At 48.1% G+C, this 12,675-nt stretch overlaps 1 protein-coding gene across 5 annotated transcripts in view; it reads left to right on the plus strand.

Moving 5' to 3' along the window:
- ABR (ABR activator of RhoGEF and GTPase) overlaps positions 1 to 12,675 on the plus strand; it is a 188,110-nt gene that overhangs the window by 137,777 nt on the left and 37,658 nt on the right. For all 5 annotated transcript variants that reach the window (XM_029611251.1, XM_029611252.1, XM_029611253.1 and 2 more), the window contains 5 exons: positions 539 to 614; positions 1,449 to 1,553; positions 3,885 to 3,959; positions 4,668 to 4,765; positions 5,439 to 5,570. In XM_029611251.1, coding sequence (XP_029467111.1) covers positions 539 to 614; positions 1,449 to 1,553; positions 3,885 to 3,959; positions 4,668 to 4,765; positions 5,439 to 5,570 — 486 coding nt within the window. The remainder of the gene's footprint in view (positions 1 to 538; positions 615 to 1,448; positions 1,554 to 3,884; positions 3,960 to 4,667; positions 4,766 to 5,438; positions 5,571 to 12,675) is intronic.

Below are 12,675 nucleotides of genomic sequence, written 5' to 3' on the forward strand. Positions count from 1 at the left end.
TCGGTGGGAACCCTGTGGGATCTTAGTGCCCTCTGCTGGCTATTAGTAGTATTTCTGCATATTGTCCTGCCCTTGTCTGCTTTTGGAGCAGAAAAAAATGAAGCTAACCCAGCTCCCTAAAGAAAGTTTAAAGCTCCTTGTTCATGTTCAGTGCTGGGTATACTGATGGCATATTGCAAATAAGTCATTACCAGCAGGTGTCATAGAGATGAAATTCTGCTGGTGTTCAGCTTTGCTGAAGTGTAAGGCAGTACAGAATTAACCATGTGTAAGTTACTAATTCTTGTCGGTGAATGTCACTTCTGGATACTTTGTACTGCTCTGGGTCCCTGCCCACCAACCTCCCCTTTTTTTTTCTGCTTTCTCTGGAACGTGTTAACGCTTGATAAAACATTGCATTGCAACCTGTGTGGAAGAGGTGCCAGGGCTGATTCTGTGCAGTGGTCCAGAGAGGTTGCAGCACCCCCGGCTGGTGGTCTGCTTGCACTGGGTCCGTTATTGGCACGCGTCGCCTGAGCACTGTTGTGTTCTCTCGCAGAGCTACCTGTTCCTGCTCTCCTCGGATTATGAGAGATCAGAATGGAGGGAAGCCATCCAGAAACTTCAGAAAAAGGGTGAGAACCTGCATCCCAGAACACCTGACCCGTTTGCACAGCTTATGTGATTGGGCAAGCAGGCCATGCCCCTGGGAGGAGAACACTAAAGCAGTGACCCAAAGTCCTAAAGGATGCTCCGGTGTGTAAAGTTTACTTACGTGCAGGGAATCGGAAGGGCAGAAAAGCCCTTTTAAGTGAAACCTCTGGTGCAGCGATAGGTAAAGTGCAAAAAGGATATCAGCCGCAGAAACCACGTGGGCTATCCTTCCCCTTCACATTGGGGGAGGGAGGAGGGGATGGATGTGGTTTACGCACGTGTGTGTGTGTGTGTGTGTGTGTGTGTGGCTTGAAGTTATAAGGTTTTGCAAACTGTTCGTGTGATATTATAATAAAAGTGTATTTGAAAGGAAAGTGGTATGGCCGGCTAACTGCTCCCCCCACCCCGGGCTCAGGACTGACTGCCCTCCCCCTCAGAGGCTGAAAGCGTGCTTGCCAAGCCACGGGGAAGAGGTGAGCTACGTGCAGGCATTTTATTTTCCCGTAAAGCGAGCGCCCGCGCTTCCAGCCTGCCTTTCCCTTTTGTAAATGATGCTTGCGGGTCCCCCCCCCGAGGGTTTGATAAGTTTGTTTTTTTTTTTTTTAATAAACGGGAAGGGCCGTCGGGTAGCAGCAGCAGCGCTGGAAAGGGATCACTGGGGTGGAAGAATGGGTTTGAGCTTTCCTCAGCCGCAGTTCTGATTGCTGCCCCCTAGAGGGAGCTCCTTAGCAGTCTCCGGCTGTGACAGGCACTGAATGAGCGCTGCCCATAGAGGTTTAAGTGTTGTCCCCCACCCTCTCTCTCTCTCTCTTTAGATCTCCAGGCCTTCGTGCTCAGCTCGGTAGAGCTGCAGGTGCTCACGGGATCTTGCTTCAAACTGAGGACCGTGCACAACATTCCTGTCACCAGCAATAAGGAGGGTGAGTGCCAGTGAGTAACAGACTGTTCCCTGTAGGTACCCGGATCAGTCCAGACTGCAGTCCTGGGATCTGTTACGTAACTGGATCAGATCTGCCTGTAACTGGAGGAGCGTGCACAGGTCTCAACAGTTGGGGGGATAGGAATTAAGACCAGAACTTTGGTTTCAAAATGAAATGCGTTTGAACGCCCCCTCCCTCCCCCAACAACGAAACGAAATCCAACATCAAACCTGCAAGGGAACAGACTGTGACTTTAGCTGGGTTTCAGGTTTAGGGGCTGGAGGCAACCTCGGGGCTGTCGGGTATGGGTGAGTGAGCCGTTTCCCCTAGTATTCCTGCCTACAAATGATGGGGTGGGGGTAGAGTGGGAGTTACCGCTATCAACCAGTCCTATGGCTTTTGGCGAGTTTTAATTCCCTGGCTAGGAGCAGGTAAGGCCCTGCTGAGAAGCTTGTGCCAGCCCCTGGGTGAGAGGCCCCAAGCACCACTCAGGAGGGAAAAGGCAGAAACCCGGCGATAGAGAAGCCAAGGCTGGGCAGTCTGTCAGATCCCTGCGCCCCAGAAGAGGGAGGCCCAGATTTAATGAGCAGGATGTTGAGAAGCTCCTGCCGCCAGGCGGCCCCAGCTGCAGTGTTCTTCCCCAGTCACCATCCAGGGAGGTGCAGGCTGGGTAAATGCGGTGCCCAAGGCTCCACGGTGGTCACGGACAATGGTCGTCCCGTCCCGCCCCCCCCCGCTCCCAAAACGTGGCACAGGGGGGATGTGAGGGGCAGCTGGGGCGTAATATCTCCACCTTTGGGTCTCCTGTGTCCATCTGAAAGAGGGAAGGTCGCATGACGGATGCAGCTCTTCCGAATCCAGCAGCCACCCGCTTCCTGTGGCCGCCGGAGCAGCACACAGGTCTTGCAGCAGATCAGGGAGGAGATTTTTAAACATGCTTAGCGCTTCTCTTTGGCGCCTCAGATTGCTCAAATTTTCAGCTGCAAATTCACCTAAATTAGTAGCCTACTACTGAAAAGTTTGCCCTGTACCTGCACAGGTTTTAGGATCCTAAGTTCAGTAGGGATGTGAATCGTTTTTTGACGATTTAAAATATCGTCCAATATTTTTTTAAATCGTCATTAATCGTTAAAGAGTGCGATACAATAGAAATTCCACCGATTTATCGTGAAAAAATCGTTAATCGGGTTAGTGCACACTAACGGGAGTTAGGACACAACCTAAAAACCCACCCCGACCCTTTACAACCGCTCCCTTAGCCTCCACCACCCTCCCGACCCCCACCCCCCCCAAAAAAACGTTTTAAAATTACCTGGTGGTCCAGCGGGGGTCCCGGGAGCGTGGTGGAGGCTAAGGGAGCGGTTGTAAAGGGTCGGGGTGGGTTTTTTGTTTATCGGCCGACAGCGCGAGAGAACGCTCCTGGGACCCCCGCTGCACCACCAGGGCATTTTAAAACGTTTTTGGGGGGGTTGGGAGGGTGGGGGAGGCTAAGGGAGCGATTTATAAGGGTCGGGGTGGGTTTTTTGTTTTTCGGATCGGCTGCAGCCGATTTTAAAAAAAACAAACCCCCCCCCCCCCCCCCCCCCAAAAAAAACGATCGGGCTGGACGGAAAAAAAATGCACGATTTGAATCGGAACTGGAACCGATTCCGATTCACATCTCTAAAGTTTAGGGCTCGGCTCTAAGTCATTTTCAAAGGGGCTGATTTAGGTTTCCTAAATCCCAAATAGGCCAATACAGAATGGTGCGCTCAGCTGAGCGCACCGTTAGCCCCCGTTTGGACGCGCATTTTTGACGCGCTATTATTACCCCTTTATATACAGTAAGGGGTGGTAATAGCGTGTGGAAATCGCGCGGTCAACCCCCCCCCCCCCCCCCCCCCACCCGAAACGAATAGCGCTCATCACATGCAACTTCCTCCTCCCACTATCCGTGCAGCGACCCTTGCACACACCTTTGCGACTCCCTGCTTTCCAGAACTAAGACCCTCGCACACAACTCTCACGGTGCCCTCAGTCCTGGTCTGCTGCACCCCCTGTTATTCCAGAGACCCTGCCCAGCAGCTCTGCCAGTGCACCTCACTCCAGCTCTGCACTACAGGGACTCCCCTCCCCCAATAGCTCTACCAGGTAGAGCCTGAGAGCACAGAAATGTGCCTGGAAGCTGAGGTCATACTATCCCCTGCAGTCTGTGCCGAGGCGATTTCATGTCATGTGAACAGAGCCTCCAGAGGTGTAACGCAGTGCATGCAGGTTGGGATGCTCCCATTCTGAAGGAAATGTCTAACACTCTTGTTGATGGGGGGCATTTTTTTTTTTTTTTTTTTGTAGATGACGAGCCCTCGGGTCTCTACGGCTTCCTGCATGTGATTGTGCATTCTGCCAAAGGATTCCAGAAATCTGCCAGTGAGTAGTGGGGGTGGAGGAGGGGTGGTGACTGTCCCTAGCACTAAGAGGAAGGGCAGTGTAAGTGGCTATCATTGGGGGAAGAGTGGGTGACAGAACTTGGCCAGAGACCCTCCCTACTTGTACAGTGGGCCAGTGCCATGGGATCCCGATGGTTGTAGCGTTAAGGGTGCCCGGAGGGAACGCCTGCCCTCAGCATGTGGGGTGCTGAGCCTTTCATGGTGGCGGAGGCATGAAGCAGTGGGGGCTTGGGAGTGGCAGGGTAGGGTTTCCGGGTCATTGGGCTGTGAACATGGAGCAGATTGGGGGGGGGGGGGAGGGGTTCTGTGTACTCGGAGCCAGAAACCAGTCCGGTATCAGCCGCAGCTTGTGGGTGTGCAGGAGCTCTCCCTCTTAAGATGCTGGGAGGTCAGATCGAGCTAGGACCCCTCGGGGATTTTATGTCTTGAGGATGAACTGAGGTCGATTCCCCTGCCAGCGATGCGAGCTCCTCATCCGGGACTCTCCATGACGGATGAGGTGTTTGGAGGGAGTTTGCACTTGTTCATTCTGGTCTAGAACCCTCTTCCGGTTGTTGAGCACTGGCCGAGGTGCGTGCGGCTCCGACTGAGGGGCTGTAAGGGCCCGGCGGGCAGGGGTGGGTCCTGGATCTTGAGAGCTGCTGGCATCCACCTTCATTCATACCTGCCACTTCCTCCTTCTTCCCAGATCTCTATTGTACTCTAGAAGTTGATTCCTTCGGATATTTTGTCAGCAAAGCCAAGACCAGGGTGTTCCGGGACACGACGGAGCCGCAGTGGAACGAGGTGAGTGAAGCCCGGAGAGGGACGTGGGAGGGAGCCACTGCAGGACCGAGCGTCCTTGGAGTGCGTTTTCTCTCTGGCCCTACCACCTCATCCTTCAGTGGTCCCCAAACGTTTCAAGGGGAGGGTCATATAGGAAATTTCAAATCATCCCCAGGGCTTGGGGGGGGGTTTCTTCTATATCCCTCCCTCTGATCCTTCTCTCGCTCCTCACCCCATTCCCTTCCTTCTTTCCCCTTCCCTTTTTCATATCCTTCCTTCACTCACCCCACTCCCTCCCTCTCCTCCTGCCCCTTTCCCTCCTTCCCTCCCCCTCCGTTCTCTTCCTCTTCTCCCTTTATTCACTCACCCACAGCCCTTCACACTGGCGAGGCCTGGCCCCCAGGCCAGTGGCTTTGTTCAGCAGATCCTGGCACCTGTGCTGGCGGGGGCCCGACCTGCCCACCAGCGGTGTCTGTCAGTACTGCAGTCCCAGTGCCGTCTCCCTTCATGGGCCGGATCCAGTTGCACTGAGGGGAAAGCCGTGTGGGCCCTTCTACTTCAGCTAGGACCACCCGATACCCCTGAAGGTGGCCTGCACTAAACCAGGGGGCTCTGCCCCCACAGAAAGAGGACACAGGACGTTAAGGAGTTTCTCGAAGTGATTGGTTCAGAGCCTTTTCTTTTTCTGGCCCAGGAGTTTGAGATTGAGCTGGAGGGCTCCCAGACCCTGCGTATCCTCTGCTATGAGAAATGCTATGACAAGAGCAAACTCAATAAGGACAACAACGAGATCGTAGACAAGATCATGGGCAAAGGGCAGATCCAGGTAAGACCAGGGAAGCCTGTGAGGCCTGTCATTCCTCCTAGGGGTTCCTGCTGCTCAGGATGCCTTTCCTTTTCTCTGTGGTGGGTCACGCCCTCCCTCCCTCCCCCCTCTTTCCTCCGCTCGTGGCCGCAGCCTGAGGTGAATCTTACAGCATTTCTTCTTTTTGGGGGCTCCTGGAGGGGGAGGAGGGATGTGGCCGGGCCTCTCTGTTGGGATGGGGAGGGCGGGTTCCACATTGAGCTGATACACTGGGGGGGGGGCGCAGAAATGAGTCCTGGGTAAGGAAGCCACTGACTTTCAGTTCAAGGCTGTGCTCTTGTCAGGGTAACTCACCAAAGTAAATCTTCACCTGTCTACGAAGGAGAAGTTGTCGCCTGCTGTGCCCCCCACCCTCCCACTGGCTCCTGGCCTGATCTGAAAGCTTTCTGCAGTTATGTGGCTTTGCCTCGGGATACCCAGGGAACCAATAAATGTATCGTCAATGTTTTATGATCTAATTTGTGGATGATTTGCAAATCGCTCCCGGATTTTCCTGAAATGTTATCCTGGGCAGTGGCTGAATGAACTCGACAGCCTCCGCTGCCGTCTCTTGTTTTGTCTTTTAGGCTTTGTGAATGTGTCTGCCGTGTTCCAGCTCCAAAGTGCTTGCCTTTTTAGTGACTTTTGCCCCAAACTGGTCCGGTTTTGATATGGTTCATTATTCCCAGAACCGCACCAGCCCCTCGTGCTGCCTGGGGGGGTCTTTCCTGCGCCCCCGCCTTCCTTGGATCGGTTTTGGAGCCAGCCCTGGCGTGCACGCGAGTGCTGGGTGGGTCCCGTACATGTGCGCGAGCAGACGGGGATCTGCATGCTTACGCCCCTGGGCCCCAGAGATGGTATCTCATGCAGAGCCACTCACTGGCTGAGCTGTGCCTGAGACATCTCCTGATCTCACAGCCCCTGCAGGTCCTGAACCCATCTGCCTGGCGAATCTGCTTCCCGTGGCCGGCTCTGTGGGAAAGTTCTGCTGTGCAGGTCCCTGGAGTGCAGGCCGAAAGGGGACCTTGGGAGGGCGGGAGGCGGGCAAGCTCCCAAGCCTTCCACTTCTATTTTTATCGGTTGAGACTGTGCAGCCTGCAGAGCCAGGCCTCCCAGAACAGCCTCCCAAATTCCCTCCATTTCTCCACCCCTCCCAGTCTGCATCGGTGGAGTTGTTGTGTCTGTATCTACAGCATGCTTAAGGGTCCGGGAATATGCAGATGAGTTTCTGGAGAGGGATAGAGATTCAGGCTGGTATTTTATGCTCTCATTTTCACAAACTACCCAGCAATCCCACAGGTGAAAGGGCCTCTTTTTTTTTTCTTCTTCTTTTTTGACTGTGTGGATAATGGACCACCCAGGGTGTAACTCAAGAGAGCTCTGCTCCCCCTCCTTGTACCTCCAGATGGTTAAAGTAGACCCTCCTTAATGCACTCACAACCTGAGAAATAGCAACATAGAGAGGGGGGAGAATGCTTTTGGCAGAATGTTAACACTTTATGTGCTGGCAATCTTAGGCTAGTAACTGATGATTCATGGCAGGGACCATGGAGGGGACTCTGAGCATATCTGCAAGTGCTCCAACTGTCTCCGGCTGCTCTGTTTCCCGGGGAAATGATCAGTATGTTAGGTGCTTTGCAAAACATTTCCATAAGTGATTTAAGCCACGAGAGCAATGGTGCAACGCAACCCTGAAAGTGTTTCTAATTGGAAATTCCATAAACCTCGCTGCCTTTGAAGGTGATTGGTCCATTTTGGAAGGTGTGTCCCAGGTGATATTGTTGATTGGCTGATACTACTCTTGCCTCATGCTCTGATGGCAGCTCGCTTTGTCTGAGCACGGAGGATGCGGTAGCAGGAATACGAGCATGACCATTTCATTTATTAAAACTTATTAATCGCCTGACACAAAAGGTCTAGGCGATTTACATCACACATACACAATATCATTAAAACAACAACATAACAAACATATGTCAAAATCAGGAATCATTAAGTTTCATAGAAACCATAATGTCAAAAATATTATGTAAACACATAATATAAATGTAATTAAACAAGAAATAAATCAAACATCATACCTGGCAAAAAGGTACAAAACACTGCAGTGCTTATATATTTTAGAATATGCTAAAGGCACGGTGGAGCAGAAAATCTTTCAAAAGCCTCAAATGGGATGAGATTCCATAAAGATGGAGCACCAATTGAAAACGATGTCTCTCTTGTGAAAAATAAACGTGCTTGCCGCACAGAAGGAATATCAAGCAAATTCAATTGAGAAGATCTTAAACCTCTAGTTGGTTTATAAATTCGTAACTGCATTTGACCAATGAGAACCATCTAAATTGAGGAGTTTAAACACGATCATTACAATTTTAAATTCAATGCGTTCAAACACAGGTAACCAATTCAATTTACAAAGAATTGGCGAGATATGTTCGGTCCATTTTGTATAAGAGACCATGCGAGCAGCAGCATTAAGTAAAAGTTGCATAGGCTGCAAAGTAATCTTAGGTAACCCTATAAAAAAGGCTGTTGCAATAATCTAAATGTGGGAACATTATGGATTGAACAACAGTCAACAGATCATGATCATAAAGAAGATGTCTTAAACCGGCAATCAATCGAAGTTTAAAAATCCGGTTTTAGTGAGCGATCTAACCTGTGGTTTAAAAGACAAAGATGCATCAAGTAGAATTCCCAAACTCTTAAGAGGCTTAGTAATAGGAAATGAAATGTTATCAGTAACAATGGACTCTTGAAAAGATTTGACTTGTGGAGAATGGATTAATAATATTTCGGTTTTCTTGGTATTTAAAGATAATATGTTTTGTTTTAACCAATGATTTATAGAATCAATACAGAATTGGAGCGAATCTACAGTTTCCTGCCAAGACTTCTGCACCTTGATATAAAACGTAGAGTTTATAACCATGAGTAACAATAGCCAACAGCTTTGTGATAGGAGCAAGATATACATTAAATAATGTAGCCGACAAGGCTTTTTAGACTTTCTTTGCCTGAAATAAGAATTTTGCCCAAGTGTCCCAGTAAGACTTTGTCAATCTGATCTTCTTGTCTGGCCCTCCTTGGGTTGAATATTGAGGGATTCAATGTCATTCTGCCATAAAATCCTGGTGACACTTACAAAGGTTCTGCTTATAACCCTCAGCCTTTTCCCCAGGGAAGCTTTTGCTTGCATAGAGTTGCATACATCAGTGCATTGCCTGGGCCAGGCCACCATTAGCCAGCTTCTGCTAACCCAGCAGTTGGCTCACACATAGTTGCAGTTTATTTCCGTGGTCTTTATCATCAGTAGTAAAAAAAACAAAAAGGTTCCAACAGACGCTTCTTGGAAACCTGAGTGTGGAAATGAATCCTGACACACATGATTGGTTAGTCTTGCCGGAGCAAAGGGTAGTGTTGGCTGTAGATTTCTGGGGGGGTTTCTATTTTCAGTTCGTTCCTTTTTTCTCGTGGTATACAGCTCTTTCACCTCGTGCATGTCCTCTTGCAGCTTCGGTCGTACACTGCATGACGGGAATCCCAGAATTATTGTCTTTATCATGGAAAACCATGGAAATGTCCTGACAGTGTTGGCTTAGTGCTTTGCCTCTGCCCTCTGTGGCACTGACCAGGGGTTGGAGCATACCAGAAAGGGGAGAAGACCCAGCATTGTGATGGAGGGTAGCTTGTATAGAAAAGATGCTGTGAATTTATTTTCATGAAACAGATAAGGTTATAGTGAAGTAAAAAAGGCATTGAAAAATTTAAAAATAATCCAAAAGATACTTATTTTTTGGATTGCTTTTTTTTTTTTTTTAATTTAAATTTTTATTAGTATTTATCAATGATATACATCATGAAAAACAAGAAAATAAATGTAACAACACAATAAATAAAAGAAATAATATACTCATTATATTAACATACCGTAACAAACTAACACTATTTATTTATTGCATGTCTCATTATACCCTATAATCGGGGGAGAACAAGGAAATCATAAAAAATAAAATATCGCACTATATTAAGTTGGATAGGCAAATTATTGAAAGGAGCAGGAGTTAAACTTTCTTATTAGGCTTCGGTCTCTGGTATTGATGCTTGATGTTTATCCAATAAAAATGTTTCCAATTGCATAGGATCGATGAAACTATATATTTTTTCCCTTGGTAATTAATCAAACAGAGACATGGGAACTTCAAGAAGAAAGTTGCGCCCAATGCTAATACTTTAGATTTTAGGGACAAAAAACTTCTCCTTCTTACCTGAGTGGTCCTAGCCACATCCGGAAAAAATTGAACTCTATGTCCACAAAATAAGAAATCTCTAACAGCAAAGAATTTCTTAAACAATTTTTCTTTATCTCTCTCTGATACACAAGAAACAATTAGAGTAGCTCTATTATTAATCTGGTCCATTGACTCTTCTAAGAAGGTCGATATACCAGGCGTAGAGGGAGTTTCCCCACCATTTTGATTTCCAGTTAATCTGGATAATCTTTTTGGCAAATAGTAAATTTTGGAAAGATTAGGTATTTCTCCCTCTTCATAAGGTAAATTCTCTCTTAAGAATTTCTTAAATAACTCCCAAGGGGGGATAAGAGTCGAGTGTGGGGAAAGTTAACAATTCTCAAATTCTTTGCTCTGAATAAGTTCTCAATATATTCCATTTCTTTGTGTATAGCCAAACTATCACGAATAAATGCATTTTCAGAATTTTGTACTAATTGTATTCTATTAGTTACAGCAATCAAATCTTTTTCACATTTCTCAATTTTTTTCCCTTATTCTTCAATCATACTTCTATTAGTTTTAATCACTGTAAGTAATGACTCATTCATCTTTAATATATTACTATCAAGTTTCAATATCATTTTCCCAAGATCACTTAAGGTGACATTGTCCTGTATTACTACAGGGCTACTGGCACCTTTATCCCCTGGAGGATACATATCCTCTAAAATTGAGGAAACAACTTTCTCAGTCCATCGAGATTCAACCTGAGTCTGCAGGTCTAAGTCCCTTTGGACCGCTCCTACCGGGTTTCTTGCCGCATCATAAGTTGTTAATCCGGACGGCTGTTGGGGAGAATTCGGGCCGTCGACAGGACTAAGGGAGGCAAAAGATATAGCTCCCAAACTGTCCTCTTTTGGCGCTTCCATCACCCTACTACGTCATGATCCATAGGTCCAGTACACAATTGTTGCGAGGGTGAAGATGTAATTATTCTCGCTTTCCTCTTCCTGCCCATGAGAAATTTTTAAGAAAACAATCGAAAAGAGTTTCCTGCCGACCTCCAGCCTATCCGGTCTAAGTCGGTCCAAGCCGCGCGCCCCTTCGGCGCGGCGTGGGTGGCAGCGGGGCGCCGCCCCACCACAGGTTTTATCGTCAGTGGGGGAGGTGCTGTGATGATGTCACTGCTCTGCGACAGAGCTACTCACAGTTCCCAGGTGTACAAATATGCAGACAAGGAAGCAAAATGCAGGATGAGTGGACCTCCTCCTGTCTCCTTTCCTCACTCCCCATTTTTTGGATTGCTGTTTAAGATGTTTTAATTTTTTAATATGACCCTATCTATTTCATGGATTTAAAGTGTTTGTAGGGCCATTTTTCTGCTTCTGTTTGGTTTTGTAAAATTTATTTTAACAAGACTAGGAAAAGCAGGGCTTGTGTGGGAGAGCGAAGTGGAACTCCTTCCTTAGCGTGCTGCTGAGCTGCTGGGTTTCGAATGCTGGCCCTGCTCCCTCCTGTGCCTGTGAGGGAGCAGAGGGTAAGTGAAACATCAGGGCACGCTAGAGAGAGAAAGTTCCTGGATGGAATGAAAGGAAAATTAGTTTCTTACCTGATAATTTTCATTCCTGTAGTACCACGGATCAGTCCAGACTCTTGGGGTTTTGCCTCCCTTCCAGCAGATGGAGACAGGGAAGTTTTTCAAAACAACCCTGCCATATATAGCAAGGTGCTACCCACAGTCCCTCAGTCTTACGTAATGTCAAAGCAGAATGGAATAAAACCCGATTCAACAGCTAACTAAAATAAGGTTAATTGAAAACCCCAACCGGGAACAGAACTCGCAGAACCAATAGAACAAGCGAGAATGCATGGTAAATAACCAGACAAAAAAAAACTTTATACGCGCGGACTCTCCGTTACTTAAGTGCACACAGTCATAGGACGGGGCTCTGGACTGATCCGTGGTACTACAGGAACGAAAATTATCAGGTAAGAAACGAATTTTCCTTTCCCTGTACGTACCCAGATCAGTCCAGACACCTGGGATGTACCAGAGCCAACTTACCGAGAGTGGGATCCAGAGAGGCCCACTCGGAGCACCCCTTCTCCAAATCCCCCAGCATTCAAAGCTCGCACATTTAATCTGTAATGCCTTGCAAAAGTGTGCAAAGATTTCCAAGTAGCCGCCCTGCAAATTTCCTGGGGCGAAACCTGGTGACATTCCGCCCAAGAAGCGGCCTGTGATCACGTAGAATGAGCGTGAAGCCCCATCTGTACCGTCTTACCACGCAGTAGATACACTGAACCGATGGCCTCCTTCAGCCAACGAGCTATTGTAGTCTTGGAGGCCATACTATCTTTACGTGGACCATTCCACAAGATAAAGAGATGGTCTGATACCCGGAAAGGATTCGTAACCTCCAAATATTAAAGCAAAGCCCTGTGGACATCCAGCTTATATAAATCCTTGGTCACCGAATCCAATCGATCCACATTGGAGAAGGATGGAAGTTCGATCGACTGATTCAAGTGAAAGGAAGACACCACCTTTGGGAGAAAGGAGGAGACCGTTCGCAAGGGCACACCTGAATTACTTCCCACTAATTAATTACCACTCCCAAGCCCCGCTCAACCTCCAAATCCCCCTCAGACTACACACATCATCCAGACCCATCAGAGAAGTCTACAAAGGTTCACTGACTGTTCCACCATCTAAATCCACACACCATATTGCTCTCAGAGACCGGGCCTTCTCTACAGCGGGCCCCGCTCTTTGGAATACCCTACCACCGGATCTTAGACTTGAACCTTGCCTATTAACCTTTAGAAAAAGGCTCAAGACTTGGCTA

This window comes from Rhinatrema bivittatum, chromosome 8 (assembly GCF_901001135.1).
Source record: "Rhinatrema bivittatum chromosome 8, aRhiBiv1.1, whole genome shotgun sequence".
NCBI classification, from domain to species: domain Eukaryota; kingdom Metazoa; phylum Chordata; class Amphibia; order Gymnophiona; family Rhinatrematidae; genus Rhinatrema; species Rhinatrema bivittatum.